We start from the raw sequence: 18,623 nt of genomic DNA on the forward strand, positions 1-18,623 counted from the left end.
AGCAAGTTCAGACACCTCACTTCCAACGCTACTGAGATTCCCGCTGCTTCCTTAACGCGGGAAGACCCCGGAGATCCCTTCTCATCCACCCCCCACCCCCGTGCCGTTTTCCCCCCCCACACACACACACACACTTCTTAAACTCAAAAGCCGGCGAATGGATTAGCTACCCAAGGCCGGTTGGGCAGCCTTGGAGGATAATGAATGGATGCCACTTTGAAGAGGGGAAAAGTTTTTAAAAAAAATAAAGCAAGGTGTTCTTCCAGAAAAGGGGGCACCCCTCCAGCAGCCACCTCCCTCCCTGTATTTCTCTTAAAAGGCCCCCCAAGATGTGAAATATGCAGCCCAGAGATTGTCAGCTTTCGTGCTGTAATGTCCAACGAGGGGCCATGGGGAAGGAACAGAGAGCTGATGCTTAGGGAGATGTGGTGAGGGCATCAGAAGATCACTGGGTGCCTTTATGCTGCTCTTTTCTGCACACTTTCCAGAGTCTCAACATTATAAAAAAAGATGTTGGGGCTTTGGAAAAAGTTCAGAGAAGAGCAACTAAGACGATTAAAGGCCTGGAGACTAAAACATACGAAGAACGGCTGCGGGACTTGGGGTTTGGCTAGCCTAAAGAAAAGAAGAAATAGGGGAGACACGATAGCAGCGTTCCAGTATCTGAGGGGCTGCCACAAGGAAGAAGGTCGCAAAAGGGGATCACGTGACCCCCGGGACACTGCAACCGTCGTAAACGTGAGTCAGTTGCCAAGCATCCGAATGTGAGTCACGTGGCCCTGGTGGATGCTGCAACGGTCGTGTGAAAAATGGCCGTTAAGTCACTTTTTCCCCCCAGTGTCACGGTAACTTTGAACAGTCGCAAAAGAAACGGGTGTAAGAAGAGGACTAGCAGTATATGCACATTTAGGCTGAACCCTTCAGAAAACTTACATAGGTCTTGACATCGTTGAAACCCCTCAGATCCTCAGAAAGATTTCTAGGAAAGAGCACATAGTCTTACCAGCAGTAGTCCAACAGGTGAGGAGGCAGGACAGGGATGTAAACGTGTTGCCAAAACATTGGGTAAAGCAAGGAGGCTGAGCCGTGGACGCAGGCAGTTAACTGAAAGAACAAAAAAAACGACAAATATCAGCTCAGCTGGGCAAAACGGGGAGATCCATCCCAAGATTATTCCAACACAACTCCACCGGTTGGTGAGCTCCAGATGGAGAATGGAGAAAGTGCCTCAGTGGACCCTCTCGTTGATAGCTGAGGCTAGATTTTTGATCCTTTCCCGGGGTTGAGAACATTGGGCAAAGTTTGGGCAACGTCAGAGCAGAGCAGAGCAGAGCAGAGCAGAGCAGAGGAGAGAAGAGAAGAGAAGAGAAGAGAAGAGAAGAGAAGAGAAGAGAAGAGAAGAGAAGAGAAGAGAAGAGAAGAGAAGAGAAGAGAAGAGAGTGGAGTGGAGTGGAGTGGAGTGGAGTGGAGAGGAGAGGAGAGGAGAGGAGAGGAGAGGAGAGGAGAGGAGAGGAGAAGAGAAGAGAAGAGAAGAGAAGAGAAGAGAAGAGAAGAGAAGAGAAGAGAAGAGAAGAGAAGAGAAGAGAAGAGAAGAGAAGAGAAGAGAAGAGAAGAGAAGAGAAGAGAAGAGAGTGGAGTGGAGTGGAGTGGAGTGGAGAGGAGAGGAGAGAAGAGAAGAGAAGAGAAGAGAAGAGAAGAGAAGAGAAGAGAAGAGAAGAGAAGAGAAGAGAAGAGAAGAGAAGAGAAGAGAAGAGAAGAGAAGAAAAGAGAAGACAGTGGAGTGGAGTGGAGTGGAGTGGAGTGGAGTGGAGTGGAGAGGAGAAGAGAAGAGAGAAGAGAGAAGAGAAGAGAAGAGAAGAGAAGAGAAGAGAAGAGAAGAGAAGAGAAGAGAAGAGAAGAGAAGAGAAGAGAAGAGAAGAGAAGAGAAGAGAAGAGAAGGGAGTGGAGTGGAGTGGAGTGGAGTGGAGAGGAGAGGAGAGAAGAGAAGAGAAGAGAAGAGAGAAGAGAAGAGAAGAGAAGAGAAGAGAAGAGAAGAGAAGAGAAGAGAAGAGAAGAGAAGAGAAGAGAAGAGAAGAGAATTTTTCATTGGTCAAGTGTGATTTGACACACAAGGAATTTGTCTCGGGTGCAGAAGTTGTCAGTGCACACACAAGCAACAAGTGATGCATCATGATCATAACCATAAAATACAATCATCATTCACAAGATACAACGCTCAGCGATAGTCATCGGATACTCAAAAAAAAACAACAATCAATAAATCATGTGATACAAACAACAAAGTGATAGTCATAAAATGCCAAAGGAGTAGGTAATAGGAAAGATGTGAAGGTTAATAGTACTACAGCCCTACTACGTGGTTTGACATCCTCGGGCATAAGCCAGTGTGGTGGGAATTAGATGTTCAGCAGATCCTTTGTTGTGCTTTTCGGATGACGTTTGTGATGTCAGGTGTCCATTTCAAGTCCTAAATTCTTAATAGAAACTTGAAGGTCTCTACTATTGATACTGTGTTGTCTAGTATTGTAAGAGGTGGTAGAACAGGAGGGCTTCCCCTAAAATCATAGACTAAGAACTCATAGACCATTACAGGGGTCCCCAACCTTGGCAACTTTAAGGCTTGTGGACTTCAACTCCCAGAATTCCTCAGCCAGCTTGAAGTCCACAAGCCTTAAAGTTGCCAAGGTTGGGGACCTCTGGACTATTAAACCACCTCACAAGACTTTGCTTCAGAAAATCAAAGGCGGGGGGGGGGGGAAGTGAAAACAAGCCACCTCAAAGCCACCTTTGGAAGGCGTTCCGCCACAAAGCTTGAGGAAACTACGGTTTGATTTGCTCGCAGTCCCCCATACTTTCACTCGTTAAGGGTTACTTCCTACAAGATGTTTTGTTCGGCACTATGATGGCCAAACTTGGTATGTTAGAAAGAGGTTGGCCAAAGTTCCTGGAATGGAGCTTGGGATTTGGAGAATCCAAAGCAGGAAAACAGCCATTTAAAAAAAACCAACCCTCTAAAAATAACAGATTTTGTCATTTGCTCCTCGAGAAACAGATGCCTCCCCTGTCTTGTCTTCCCTTCTTCCCAACAATTACACCCAAGGAAAAGACAGACAAGGCACGGATAGTCCCTTAGTGGGCTTTATGACCGAGAGAGAAGCTTTTTAATGCAAAAAACAGAATTTTATTCTATATGGTGCTCATAATTCGGAATAATTCGGAATCCCTGCCTGAATTATAAGGAATTCTAAGTATACTGCGGGGGTGTCGATACGTGGATCCAATTTTTGCCTGCTAAACTTTTTTCAAATGCCTTTTCTACAAAGAAAAACATTCCTTAATAGCAGTTCTTAATAATCTTCACCTGAAGAACAAGAGGCTTCGCCATGGAAGTTCTTTAGTTTGGAAAACTGAGCAAAAAACAAAGCCAAACCCGGAATGAAAACATGGAATCAATTGACTAATTGCCCATGTAGGAACATTTTTCAAAATTCACCATTATCCATCCCATGCTCCTTCGTGACTGGTTTATGGAACATACTAGAAAATTAATCTGTTTTGGCTTCGTTTCGAATGACAGGCAGGGTTGTCCTAAAAGGAGCTAAGGCAGAAGAAATATTTTTCACTGCCGGTTATAGAATAGAATAGAATAGAATAGATGAATAGAATAGATGAATAGAATAGGAATAGAATAGAATAGAATAGAATAGAATAGAATAGAATAGAATAGAATAGAATAGAATAGAATAGAATAGAATAGAATAGAATAGAATAGAATAGAATAGAATTAAAGAAAATAAGAATAGAATAGAATAGAATAGAATAGAATAGAATAGAATTAAAGAAAATAAGAATAGAATAGAATAGAATAGAATAGAATAGAATTAAAGAAAATAAGAATAGAATAGAATAGAATAGAATTAAAGAAAATAAGAATAGTATAGAATAGAATTAAAGAAAATAAGAATAGAATAGAATAGAATAGAATAGAATAGAATAGAATAGAATAGAATAGAATAGAATAGAATAGAATAGAATAGAATAGAATAGAATATGGAATAGAATAGAATAGAATAGAATAGAATAGAATAGAATAGAATAGAATAGAATAGAATAGAATTAAAGAAAATAAGAATAGAATAGAATAGAATTAAAGAAAATAAGAATAGAATAGAATAGAATAGAATAGAATAGAATAGAAGAAAATAAGAATAGAATAGAATAGAATAGAATAGAATAGAATAGAATAGAATAGAATAGAATAGAATAGAATAGAATTAAAGAAAATAAGAATAGAATAGAATAGAATAGAATAGAATAGAATAGAATAGAATTAAAGAAAATAAGAATAGAATAGAATAGAATAGAATAGAATAGAATAGAATTAAAGAAAATGAATAGAATAGAATAGAATAGAATAGAATAGAATAGAATAGAATAGAATAGAATAGAATATGGAATAGAATAGAATAGAATAGAATAGAATAGAATAGAATAGAATAGAATAGAATAGAATAGAATAGAATAGAATAGAATAGAATAGAATAGAATAGAATAGAATAGAATTAAAGAAAATAAGAATAGAATAGAATAGAATAGAATAGAATAGAATAGAATAGAATAGAATAGAATAGAATAGAATAGAATAGAATTAAAGAGAATAAGAATAGAATAGAATAGAATTAAAGAAAATAAGAATAGAATAGAATAGAATAGAATAGAATAGAATAGAATAGAATAGAATAGAATAGAATAGAATAGAATAGAATAGAATATGGAATAGAATAGAATAGAATAGAATAGAATAGAATAGAATAGAATAGAATAGAATAGAATAGAATAGAATAGAATAGAATAGAATAGAATAGAATAGAATAGAATAGAATAGAATAGAATAGAATAGAATAGAATAGAATAGAATAGAATAGAATTAAAGAAAATAAGAATAGAACAGAACTAGAATAGAATTAAAGAAAATAAGAATAGAATAGAATAGAATAGAATAGAATAGAATAGAATAGAATAGAATAGAATAGAATAGAATAGAATAGAATAGAATAGAATAGAATAGAATAGAATAGAATAGAACAGAATAGAATTAAAGAAAATAAGAATAGAATAGAATAGAATAGAATAGAATAGAATAGAATAGAATAGAATAGAATAGAATAGAAGAAAATAAGAATAGAATAGAATAGAATAGAATAGAATAGAATAGAATAGAATAGAATAGAATAGAATAGAATAGAATTAAAGAAAATAAGAATAGAATAGAATAGAACAGAACAGAATAGAATAGAATTAAAGAAAATAAGAATAGAATAGAATAGAATAGAATAGAATAGAATAGAATAGAATAGAATAGAATAGAATAGAATAGAATAGAATAGAATAGAATAGAACAGAACAGAACAGAAAAAGAAACCGGCCCGTGTTTTGGCACACGGGAGAGACTCTTCCCCAGATTTATTTCGTTTATTTAACTCTTTTTTTCTTTTCTTTTTTTAGAGCCGCTCAACTCCAACCCAGCAACACTGGGCGGCTTAGAGTTCGGAAACGATCAAACCATTAAAAACAACACATCCGGAAAGTCAGAATCAGAATAGAAGCTGGAAGGGACCTTGGAGGTCTTCTAGTCCAGCCCCCTGCTCAAGCAGGAGAACCTACACCGTCTCAGACAGGTGATTGTCTAGTTTCTTCATAAACATCTCCAGTGATGAAACTCCTACAACTTCTGGAGGCAACTTCCGTTCCACTGGTTAATTGTCCTCACTGTTAGGAAGTTTCTCCTTAATTCCAGGTTGCTTCTCTCTTTGATCAGTTTCCAACCGTTGTTTCTTGTCCTGCCCTCTGGTGCTTTTGCTGGAGTTCAATTCATACTCTCAAAATCAGGCTGCATGGTGCGGAGTCTCTCCAATCCAGACACCCCACATGTCTAAGTCAACAGCATTAGTGTCTGTGTGTGTGTGTATGGGGGGGGGGAATTAATTTGCCATTTATCCAGGGGAAAAGCAAAACAAAATGAAACGAACAACCTCCCTCTGCAATCAATACCTATTTCCCGAACGAACGGCTAGGAAAAACCAAAAACAGAACATTTTCTTAACAAGCTTTTGCGACTGGTAAAACCTTGCGAACTACAGATCTAAACTCTGATCTAAACCCAACTGGAACATTGTGGATAGTAAAGTCATTTTTTTTTAAAAAAAAAAATAAGAAATGTAACGAGAACGGGCTTAAGTGTGCTGTGACTTTCATCTCTCCAGCGCTTGATGGACTCTTTAAGTAGCATTAAGCCAGCATCCTTATCCAACAAAATTGCGGAAAACCGAGATTTTTATCATCCCCCCCATCGGAGTTCGCCAAGAGGTCACGAGGAGATCCATTCTGAAAGCATCGTCGATCCATTCTTTTCTTCCTTTTTTTTTCCTTTTTTCCTTTTGCCTCCAGAAAACAAGCAACCAGCAATCTAGCCATCGATGCAGTGTACAAAAACAACAGGCCGGTGTGAATGTTCTTCCGAAGCGATGACACCCAGAAAAGAAAAGTTTTTTTTTAAAAATCCCATTTATATCCCGCCCTTCTCCGAAGACTCAGGGCGGCTTACAATTTAAAGCACAAACCAATGTGCTTAGCAGTAGCCTTCATTCTATGTATATGCCTGCTTATTAGGGCTTTCACACACACCCCAAGCGGCATTATTACAAAGACAGCTTAATTGCCCCCAACAATCTGGGTCCTCATTTTACCTACCTCGGAAGGACGGAAGGCTGAGTCAACCTTGAGCCTGGTGGGACTCGAACCTGCACTAATTGCAGGCAGCTGGTGTTACTGAAGGAGGCATTAGCCCACTGCGCCACCAAGGCTATTCTATTCTATTCTATTCTATTCTATTCTATTCTATTCTATTCTATTCTATTCTATTCTATTCTATTCTATTCTATTCTATTCTATTCTATTCTATTCTATTCTATTCTATTCTATTCTATTCTATTCTATTCTATTCTATTTTATTCCATTCCATTCTATATTCTATTCCAATCCATTCCATTCTTCTTAATTCTATTCTATTCTATTCTATTTTTTTTTTAATTCCATTTATATCCCGCCCTTCCCCGAAGACTCAGGGCGGCTTACAAGCTTAGCAGTAGCCTTCATTCTATGTATATGCCTGCTTATTAGGGCTTTCACACACACCCCAAGCGGCATTATTACAAAGTCAGCTTAATTGCCCCCAACAATCTGGGTCCTCATTTTACCTACCTCGGAAGGATGGAAGGCTGAGTCAACCTTGAGCCTGGTGGGACTCGAACCTGCACTAATTGCAGGCAGCTGGTGTTACTTAAGGAGGCATCAGCCCACTGCTCCACCAAGGCAGAGTTAGCAGAGATGGCTAAATCGACCGCTTTGGTTGAAGAAAAGGATGGAAGTGTTTTTGTTTTCTACTTGGAAACCGTTTCTGGACTTTGTGCTCGAGGTGGAGGTGGGTGGGTGGGGGGAATGAAACTTTTATTTTGGGTTTTACCGATCGGGTTGATTTGCTGTTATAGAAATGGCTAGTTTATAATATTATGGAAAAGTAAAAAAAATTGAGGTTCAGGGTTAATGCCTTATTCCAGGGGTCTTCAAACTTGGCCCTTTTATGACTTGGGAGGATTGATACTCCTTGCAGACCGCCGGTCATTTGCCTTCTTTTTAGAGAGTCGTTGAGGCCACTTGGAGGTTTGTCTGTCTCCTCGGGGTCACCTGAGTGGTGCAAATGGGTGTGGAGCCTTCCTGGAACTGCGAAAAGGACAGTGTTGTAGACTGGAGATGGATGATGTTGTATCCCTCCCCCTCTGTTGAGGGAGGGGTTGTTCGGTTTTGACCTAGGTGGCCTCTTTGACCCCTCTTTCAAACCAGGGCAGTGTTGTGAGCATTCACAACTTCGTGAGGTGAAGCTCAGCCAACTTCTAGCAAGGCTAGATTCGCCCATTAGGCTCCGCTGCTAATACCTCCACCAGCGACTCAGCGGGAAAGTGTGCCGAATCACCACCTTCCCTTTTCCAACGTACCGTGCTCAATTTGCTGCAGCAAATGAGGATGCGGCGTTCGTAGAGCATGCTAGCATACAAATGCAGCATGTTGTTGACATCCACGGCGACAAAATACTCGGTCAGATTTCTCTAGGAAGGAAAAGGAGCGAAGGATGGTTAGGAAATTGTCTCCCAGCCAAGGGAGGTGTGACACACCTCAATAGTCACTCTCAAGCTAGCATCTAAGGTGGGAGAGAAACCTTAATCAATCAATCAATCAATCAATCAGAACAGAGCTGGAAGGGACGTTGGAGGTCTTCTAGTCCAACTCCCCTGCTCAAGCAGGTGACCCTAGACCAGGGGTAGGCAACCTCGGCTCTTTTATGACTCATGGACTTCAACTCCCAGAATTCCTGAGTCAGCATAGCTGACTTAGGAATTCTGGGAGTTGAAGTCCATGAGTCATAAAAGAGCCGAGGTTGCCTACCCCTGCCCTAGACCAAGGGTCTTCAAACCTGGCCCTTTTATGACCTGTGGACTACAACTCCCAGAATTCCTCAGCCAGGCATGCTGTCTGAGGAATTCTGGGAGTTGAAGTCCACAGGTCATAAAAGGGCCAGGTTTGAAGACCCCTGCCCTAGACCATGCCAGACAAGTGGCTATCCAGTCTCTTCTTAAAAACCTCCGGTGATGGAGCACCCACAACGTCTATTGGCAAGCTGTTCCACTGGTTGATTGTCCTCACTGTTAGGAAGTTTCTCCTTAGTTCTAGCTTGGATTTCTCCTTGGTTAGTTTCCATCCGTCGTTTCTTGTCTTGCCTTCTGGTGCTTTGGAAAATAAGTTGACCCCTTCCTCTTCTTTGTGGCAGCCCCTCAAAATATTGGGATCCTGCTATCCTGTCCCCCCTCGTCCTTCTTTTTCTCTAGACCGGCCTAAATAATGGACTAATGGCCTTGCAAGACAGGAAATTATCTATCTAATCTTAACTCAACCCAAACCGTCAATATTTTATGATCTTCCTCCGAGATTTCTGCAGACTTTTCTGCTCATAAAAATACGCTCTCTTCCACAAGGCAGACAAGAGTGATTAGCTCAGAGGGGTGATAAGAACTCAAGAGTGCCAGCGTGAAGATCATGGGCAGCACCAACACACTCCATGTGGCTCGTCGGTTTAACTCAAGCCTTACTGGCCAGCTAAGAGGGAGAACCGTCCAGTGGAAGAGGCTAGGAGAATAGCATAGACTCTGTTTTCAAATAAACCTGTTCAACTGGCATGCAGTTCCTCCCTCCCCGTGGTTCCTACTCCATCTGTGCTGATTAGCAAGATATTTGTGTCTAAACAGAAACTGTTTAGAAGTAGTGGCCACTTCCTGCCACCGTGGTACAGATACCACAGCAGCACATGGAGATAACTTGGCAGGGCTGTAAAAAAAAAAAAGGCAATCTTCGTGCTACCCAGATGCTAAGTTGCTAAACTGTGGAGAAAAGCAAAGTCTTACACTTTAGGCAGGAAAAACCAAAGGCACAAATACAGATTGGGTGAGACCTAGCTCAAAAACAGTAAATGTGAGAGGGACCTTGAAGTCCTAGTGGACGATCACTGAACTATGAGCCAGCCGTGTGCAGCAGCCGCCAAAAAAGCTAATACAATCCTGAGCTGAATAAACAGAGGCATAGAATCAAAATCACGCGAAGTATTATTACCGCTTTCTAAAACCCTAGTAAGACCACACCTGGAATACTGCAGCCAATTTTGGTCACTATATCACAAAAAAGATGTTGATAGTCTTGAAAAAATTTCAGAGAAGAGCAACTAAGATGATCAAAGGCCTGGAGGCTAAAACATATGAAGAACAGCTGCGGGACTTGGGTTTAGCTAGTCTAAGGAAAAGAAGAAATAGGGGAGACATGATAGCAGTATTCCAGTATCTGAGGGGCTGCCACAAAGAAGAGGAGGAGGTCACATTATTCTCCAAAGCACCAGAAGGCAGGACGAGAAACAACGGTTGGAAACTGATCAAGGAGAGAAACAGCCTGAAATTAAAGAGAAACTTCCTGACAATGAGAACAATCAACCAGTAGAACAGCTTTGCCTCCAGAAATCGTGGGCGCTCCATCTCTGGAAGTTTTTAAAAAAGAGACTGGACAATCACCTGTCTGAGATGGTATAAGTCCTCCTGCTTGAGCAGGGGACTGGACTAGAAGACCTCCAAGGTCCCTTCCAGCTCCATTCTATTCTATTCTATTCTATTCTATTCTATTCTATTCTATTCTATTCTATTCTATTCTATTCCATTCTATTCATTCCATTCCATTCCATTCCATTCCATATTCTATTCTATTCTATTCTATTCTATTCTATTCTATTCTATTCTATTCTATTCCATTCCATTCCATTCCATATTCTATTCTATTCTATTCTATTCTATTCTATTCTATTCTATTCTATTCTATTCTATTCTATTCTATTCTATTCTATTCTATTCTATTCTATTCTATTCTATTCTATTCTATTCCATTCCATTCTCTATTCTATTCTATTCTATTCTATTCTATTCTATTCTATTCTATTCCATTCCATTCCATTCCATTCCATTCCATATTCTATTCTATTCTATTCTATTCTATTCTATTCTATTCTATTCTATTCTATTCTATTCTATTCTATTCTATTCTATTCTATTCTATTCTATTCCATTCCATTCCATATTCTATTCTATTCTATTCTATTCTATTCTATTCTATTCTATTCTATTCTATTCTATTCTATTCTATTCTATTCTATTCTATTCTATTCTATTCTATTCTATTCTATTCTATTCTATTCTATTCTATTCTATTCTATTCTATTCTATTCCTATTCTATTCTATTCTATTCTATTCTATTCTATTCTATTCTATTCTATTCTATTCTATTCTATTCTATTCTATTCTATTCCATTCCATTCCATTCCATATTCTATTCTATTCTATTCTATTCCATATTCTATTCTATTCTATTCTATTCTATTCTATTCTATTCTATTCTATTCTATTCTATTCTATTCTATTCTATTCTATTCTATTCTATTCTATTCTATTCTATTCTATTCTATTCTATTCTATTCTATTCTATTCTATTCTATTCTATTCTATTCTATTCTATTCTATTCTATTCTATTCCATTCCATTCCATATTCTATTCTATTCTATTCTATTCTATTCTATTCTATTCTATTCCTCCATTCTATTCTATTCTATTCTATTCTATTCTATTCTATTCTATTCTATTCTATTCTATTCTATTCTATTCCATTCCATTCTATTCCATTCCATTCCATATTCTACTCTACTCTACTCTACTCTACCCTACCCTACCCTACCCTACCCTACCCTACCCTATCCCAAACTCTTGGGATCCAAACTAAAACTGGCAAGCAAGCTTTTTATTCTGATCTACAAGCATTCCCATAAATCTTTATTTTTCCCACAGCAGAGACTTACATTTTCGGGGATGCTGGGAAGTTCCCTGGTGTCGGGCACCGTAAAGTAAGAGTGCTGAAGGGGAAGGGCGGGGGGGGGGGGAGAGAGAAAGAAAAAAATAATGCAGCTAAAATTTCCATTTATTTTGACATATTTACACTCTACTGCAGAGATTCACAAACTTGATAACTTGAAGATGCGTGGACTTCAAGCCCCAGAAGGTCCACCCAGCTGACCTCCACACATTGCCAGGAGCATTGATCTACTGCTTGAAAAAAAACAAGAAAAAAAAACTTCAGCATACACCACTGATGCCGTAAACCCAAGGGAACCCCAACTGGACAATCCAAAATGCAGTGATGCTAAATACAAGGTATGGATTTGTTATCGATAGGCTTAAGTGTTCTTTCATATTCATGGAGATTCCAGGAAAAGATCCCTCTTGGCATATCTTAAGCCAATGTGGTGGTTAGGAATGGGGAAAGGTTTCGGGAAAGAAATTCTAAAATAACAAAGGCGGTAGCTTACAAAGAAAACCTATATAAAATGTTTTACAGATGGCACTTAGCACCTGTGAGGTTAGCGAAAATGTTTAAAAATATGTCTGGTAATTGTTGGATATGTAGACAAAAAACCAGGCATCTTTGGTGGACATGTCCTAAAGTCAAAAGATTTCGGTCTCAAGAATACATATGTGGTTAGAGGAAAAATGATTAAAAAAAACACATGGATTTTCAAGCCAGAATTATTTTTCTTAGGCACAATCGTACGAAATGATGAGAAGGAATGTGTATATTTAACGCTGCATGTGTTAACTGCGGCGAGAATTGTATTTGCTCAACATTGGAAAGATGAAGAATTACCAGCGGAGGAAGAGATAATTAAGAAAATGTTAGATTGTGCAGAAATGGACAGATTTGACACTGAAAATGAAAAAGAAAGAAGACTCAGAATATTTTAGAACAGGCATGTCAAACTTCCGGCCCGTGGGCCGGATGCATCACGCTGAAACCGCGCCCATCCCATTGCCGGCAATGGAGGAAAAGTCCCGATACGTCACGTGATGTCACGAGTTTGACATGCCTGTTTTAGAACATGGGATGCATTTTATCAATGGCTAGAAAAAATGAGGTAGAGAGAAAGGAGTTTAACATGCATTATTAGTAAGTTAAGCATTGGAAGCCAGACAATATTAAGCATTTGTGACTATAAAAATTAATAAAATATTGGAGAGGGGGAAAAAAGAATGGGGAAAAGTCATCTCTGCTCCTGGGACTTCTGTGGAGCCCCCAAGACAGTGACTGAAGACTTGCACCCTTCTCCAGACCAAAACAACAACAACAAAAAACCCAGACTTTTCCCATTTTTAGGAAAGCTTACCACACTGAGATGAACTGAAGAAGCCGGCTCAGGAATTGGCAGTTTGTAAAGTGTCTGGAGAAGTTCACATCTTTGGCTGTCCTGAAACGAAGAAGAAGAAATGAGGTGGTCTGTCCGAGGTGGTTACGTTCATTGGGAGAAGAACATCTGACTTGGGTCCCTTCTAGAGTTGGCAAACGATAAAAGTTTTAAAGACCTACTACACACACAAACAGGGACGCGGTGGCTCAGTGGGTTAGGACGCTGAGCTTGTCGATCAGAAGGTCGGCAGTTTGGCGGGTCGAATCCCGAGTGCCGCGTAGCAGAGTGAGCGCCTGTTACTCATCCCAGCTTCTGCCAGCCTAGCAGTTCGAAAGCACGTAAAAAGGCAAGTAGAAAAATAGGGACCGCTACGGTGGGAAGGGAACAGCGTTCCGTGTGCCTTTGGCGTCTAGTCATGCCGGCCACATGACCACGGAGACGTCCTCGGACAAGCGCTGGCTCTTCGGCTTTGAAACGGAGATGAGCACCGGCCCCTAGAGTCGGAAACGACTAGCACGCATGTGCGGGGGAACCTTTACCTTTACACACACACACACTGGGTCTCGCTCAAACACACGCACCTCTTCAAACCCACAAGAGGAACAAGAAGTCACACACGGAAGTGTATTTACCTGCCCCTTCACTGTGTAGTCTGCCAGAATATTCAGCAGTTTATAAAAGACTTCAAACCACGGGAGGTAACTGAAAAAAGAAAAAAAGAAAAGCATAAATTTGCACATTAACGTTACGAGGGGGGAAAAAAACCCCACATTTCTCCTGCAAAAGGTGTACGGAAAGATCAGTGCTTTTTTTGTAAAAGAAAAAGGTGCCGGAACTCACACATGTCATATAACCCGCCTTGCCTACCCTACAAGGTTCCATCCCAAAAAGGTGCCGGAACTCCGTTCTGAGCGTTCTATGAGAAAAAAAGCCCTGGATAGATAGATAGATAGATAGATAGATAGATAGATAGATAGATAGATAGATAGATAGATAGATAGATAGATAGATAGATAGATAGATAGATGATAGATAGATAGATAGATAGATAGATAGATAGATAGATGATAGATAGATAGATAGATAGATAGATAGATAGATAGATAGATAGATAGATAGATAGATAGATAGATAGATAGATAGATGCAGTGCTTTTTTTGTAAAAGAAAAAGGGGCCGGAACTCACACAGGTCATACAACCCGCCTTGCCTACCCTACAAGGTTCCATCCCAAAAAGGTGCCGGAACTCCGTTCTGAGCGTTCTATGACAAAAAAAAAAGCCCTGGGAAAGATCAAGCAAAGGAAGCTTGCGGAGATGTCAGCATCTCGCCACTCCTTGTATGCCCCTGATCCCTGAGATAAAATCAGAATATATCAGTCGTGGAGGCAGACTCCTGATGTCTTTTTTTTATTTATTAAAAAGTTTTACAATACATTTTATCTTTAACAAAAAAAAACCCCTCCCAATCCCCTCCCCACCCACCCTCTTCCCCCTCCACAACCCTCACCTTTCCCCTCCCCCCCCCACTTCCCAGAGCAGAATACAGGGTATAAAAATACAAACAATCATAATCTAACTTACACAAACAATCCTAAACTATTTAAACTATCGTACTTTAACTCATATAGATAAACTCCAAACATATATATATATATCATATCAATAATTATTCAAATACAAAATAATACTTTTCAATCTAATACCCAATAAAAACAATCACAAATAAAACAATTTATATCAATTTTCTAAAACTATTCTTCTTTCCAACTGGGCTTTAAATTCATATTATCCTGAAATATTATACAACTTAAAATACCATAGTACCCATAAAAATATTAGACTCCTGATGTCTTTTTAACTAGGTATAAGGCCAAAAAAAAAAAACACGTGATAAGCAAAGTACAGATTTGATTTTCCATGTGATAACAGTGGCAAGAATTATGTTTGCACAATACCGGAAGAACGAAGAAACACCACCAGAAGAAGAAACAATTACAAAAAATAAATAAATAAATACTGGACTGTGCGGAAAGAGACAGACTTACTTTGAGGTGGAAGGAAAAAAGAAGAAGCAAGAACGTTTTCAAACTTGGGACCTGTTTTATCACTGGTCAGAGAAAAGGTTTTAGGGATTAGGAATTTCATTTGTATTAGCGAACGAGATACCCAGACAACACGTTTTGTTGAATGATTACTACTGAATTCTATTTAAAATAATAATTGTAAAACTTTATAAATTTCTGGGAGTCTACTACCTCTGTGAAGATCTGACCTGGAAAGTTAATACAACCCAGGTGGCCAGAAAGGCCCAACAGAGACTTCACTTTCTCAGGATCTTGCGGAAGAACAGGGTAGAACAATGGCTTGTGACCCTCTTTTACCGGTCTACTATAGAGAGCGTCCTCTCGTATGGTATTGTGGTTTGGTATGCTGGTCTGACAGCCGCGGATAGGAAGGCATTACAGAGGGTGGTGAGCACAACACAAGACATTGTGGGCTGTCCCCTGACACCGCTGGATGACCTCGCCAGGGCTCGCTGCCTTGGAAGAGTGAGGAAGATTCTCAGGGATGACTCACACCCTGGACGGTATCTCTTTACTCTCCTACCGTCGGGTAGGAGATATAGGAATATAGCCAGCCGCACCAACAGGCTGAAGAACAGCTTTTATCCATGGGCTGTTAGGCTGTTGAACGGGAAATAATTTTATAAACTTTATGCACGATTGACTTGCGAGGCCGGTGCGTTGTGCAATTAGCTCACATGGTGTAATAAGATGGTGGGTTTGTGTCACTGTAAAGGGAGGCTCAGCCAATCTCAATGTATACATGGTTGTACTTTGACAATAAAGGTTCATTCTTCATATATAAAAAAAAGTTACTTTTTTTTTTTTGCCCAGAGAAAATGGGAGCATGGTGAAGAGCAAAAGGTTCTTGAAAGGCCTTGTCTTGGACGCTGCAAGAATATTTTGGCTCCGAGTGCTGGGCCAGAGTGATAAATGAAATCAGACACAACAAATACACCATACAATGGCTGGAGAGGGCTGCCGTCAAGATCTCCTTGGAAAGCTAAGTGTCTCTGGAGATTCTCCGTCATCCAGGACAGGGTTGTCCCAAAAGTGCTTTTTCAAGAGGCAACTGGACTTTCTTGTTTTTCTCTTTGAAGACGTTTCACTTCTCAGCCCAGAAGCTTCTTCAGCTCTGACTGGATGGTGGGGAAATGGAAGGATTTATACTCCTTGCAGACAGCTGGTCGTTTGCATCCTTTTTTAGAGAGTCCTTGAGGCCACTGGGAGGTTTGTCTGTGTCCTCGGGGACACCTGAGGGGTGCAAATGGGCGCGGAGCCTTCTTGGAACTGTTGAAAGGACCGTGTTGTAGACTGGAGGTAGATGATGTTGTATCCCTCCCCCCTCTAAACACGGTCCTTTCAGCGGTTCCAAGAAGACTGGCACAAATCACCAAGGAAGAGGTTTCCCAGTTGCAGGAAAAGGAGCCTCTGACTGGACGTTTTATTGTCTGGAAGCAGCACTGGAGGGGAGAGAATATCCCTCAGCCACAGAAGAAGAGAAGAGAAAATAGAAGAGAATAGATGATAGAGAATAGAATAGAATAGAATAATAAGAAATAAGAATAGAATAGAAAATAGAAAAGAATAGAATAGGAAATAGAATCAAATAGGAAATAGAATAGAATAGAATAGAATAGAATAGAATAGAATAGAATAGAATAGAATAGAATAGAATAGAATAGAATAGAATAGAATAGAATAGAATAGAATAGAATAGAATAGAATTACAGAATAGAATAGAATAGAATATGGAATAGAACATGGAATAGAATAGAATAGAAATAGAATAGAATAGAATAGAATTAAAGAATAGAATAGAATAGAAGAAAATGAATGGAATGGAATAGAATAGAATAGAAAATAAAAATGGAATAGAGTAGAGTAGAGTAGAGTAGAACAGAACAGAACAGAACAGAATAGAATAGAAAATATGGGATAGAATAGAATAGAATAGAATAGAATAGAATAGAATAGAATAGAATAGAATAGAATAGAATAGAATAGAATAGAATAGAATAGAATAGAATAGAATAGAAAGGGACCTTGGAGGTCTTCTAGTCCAGCCCCCTGCTCAAGCAGGAGAACCTACACCATCTCAGACAAGTGACTGTCTAACCTCTTCTTAAAAAACCTCCAGTGATGGAGCACCCACGATTTCTGGTGGCCAGCTGTTCCACTGGTTAATTGTCCTCGCTGTCAGGAAGTTTCTCCTGAATTCAAACTTCTGGGGGAAAAATGGGGATGTTGGCATTTCAAACTGCAGTTATTAACCCAGCGGCCGAGAGGAAATGGCCAGCCCGCTCCTCGGATCTAAGCGCTTGGTTTTCTCCAAGGCTTAAGTGTCAAAACCGAAGCCTGCTTAGGGATCTGGGATCTCTTTGCTAAGCAACCACAGGCCGAGAGAAGCTCTCCAGGGCCCTGTGTTTGTCTTTTCACCTGGGGGGAATAAAAAGCTGGGCAGGTGTTCTCTCTTCAAAGGACTCTGGGCTGGCTTCTCTGGGCTCAGGCAGGACCCACCTGAGAGGCCTCCTCCAGATCGGTGGCTTCAGTGGACCTCTTCAACTCTACTGGGGAGTTGTGAGTTGTGTCCAAAGTTGTGCTTCCTGGTCTGCCCCGAGGCTGAAGGTTCATAGCTTTGAGCTAGTCCGGGTGGAATCAACTGACATGTAGGACTTTTCTTTCTTTCTTTCTTTCTTTCCTTCCTTCCTTCCTTCCTTCCTTTCCTTCCTTCCCCTCTTTGCCTTCCTTCCTTCTTCCTTCCGTCCTTCCTTCCTCTTTGCCTTCCTCCCTCCTTCTGTCCCCCTTTTCTCTTTCATTCTTCCTTTCTCTTTTCTTTTTCTTTCTTTCTTCCTTCCCCTTTTTCTTCCTCTTCCTTTTCCTTCTTTCCTTCATTTCTTCCTTCCTTCCTTCCCTTTCTTTCTTCTCTTTCATTTTTCTTCCTTCCTTCCTCTTTCTTCCTTCCTTTCCTTCCTTCCTTCCCCTCTTTCTTTCTTTCTTCTTTCTCTTTCTTCCTTCCTACCCCTCTTTTCTTCCTTCCTTCTACCTTCCTTTCTTCCTTCTTCCTCCCTTCCTTCTTTTCCCTTCCTTCCTTCCTCTTTCTTTCTTTCTTTCTTTCTTTCTTTCTTTCTTTCTTTCTTTTTCTTTCTTTCTTTCTCTTCCTTCCTTCCCCTCTTTTCTTTCTTTCTTCCTTCTACCTTCCTTCCTTCCTTCTTCCTCCCTTCCTTCTTTTTCCTTCCTCCCTCCCTTCCTTTTTCTTTCTCTTTTTTTTTCTTCCTTCCTTCCTTCCCTTCCCCTTCTACCAGCGGAGCAGAAGCAAGCAGAACAGGGAGGGGAGAACTGTGAGTCTCCTTTTCAAAACACAGGGAGGGGCTGGAGGCATCAGCCTCAACCCCCACCCACCCACCCCACCCACCCCACCCCCACCCCGCCCTGCCTGGAGCCCATGGGCCGAGCAAGCAAGCAAGCAAGCAAGCGGTGGCCCACTTGGGGATTGGCGAGGCATGCTTGTCTCCTATTTCATTTGTGACCAAGCACTTCCTCTTCCTCTCCGTTCCTCCAGAGCTTCTGATGAACTCCGGCTTTCACAGGTCAGAGGTTAAACAAAGGAAGGCAAGACCCCTTACTACTGAAATGGCCCCCAGCCCTGCCATAAAATTTTTTTTAAAAAAAAAAAAAGAAGA

The 18,623-nt window shown here is 40.3% G+C and overlaps 1 protein-coding gene across 1 annotated transcript in view; it reads right to left on the reverse strand.

Annotated features, from left to right (window-relative positions):
- Nucleotides 1–18,623, reverse strand: part of DENND1A (DENN domain containing 1A) — a gene marked incomplete at its 5' end in the record, with an annotated part of 212,348 nt that overhangs the window by 86,917 nt on the left and 106,808 nt on the right. Inside the window, 5 exons of the mRNA XM_081339477.1 lie at nucleotides 1,004–1,104; nucleotides 8,052–8,162; nucleotides 11,497–11,550; nucleotides 12,856–12,936; nucleotides 13,509–13,578. Coding sequence (XP_081195603.1) covers nucleotides 1,004–1,104; nucleotides 8,052–8,162; nucleotides 11,497–11,550; nucleotides 12,856–12,936; nucleotides 13,509–13,578 — 417 coding nt within the window. The remainder of the gene's footprint in view (nucleotides 1–1,003; nucleotides 1,105–8,051; nucleotides 8,163–11,496; nucleotides 11,551–12,855; nucleotides 12,937–13,508; nucleotides 13,579–18,623) is intronic.

Source organism: Vipera berus (assembly GCF_964194415.1).
Source record: "Vipera berus genome assembly, chromosome: 15".
NCBI lineage: Eukaryota > Metazoa > Chordata > Lepidosauria > Squamata > Viperidae > Vipera > Vipera berus.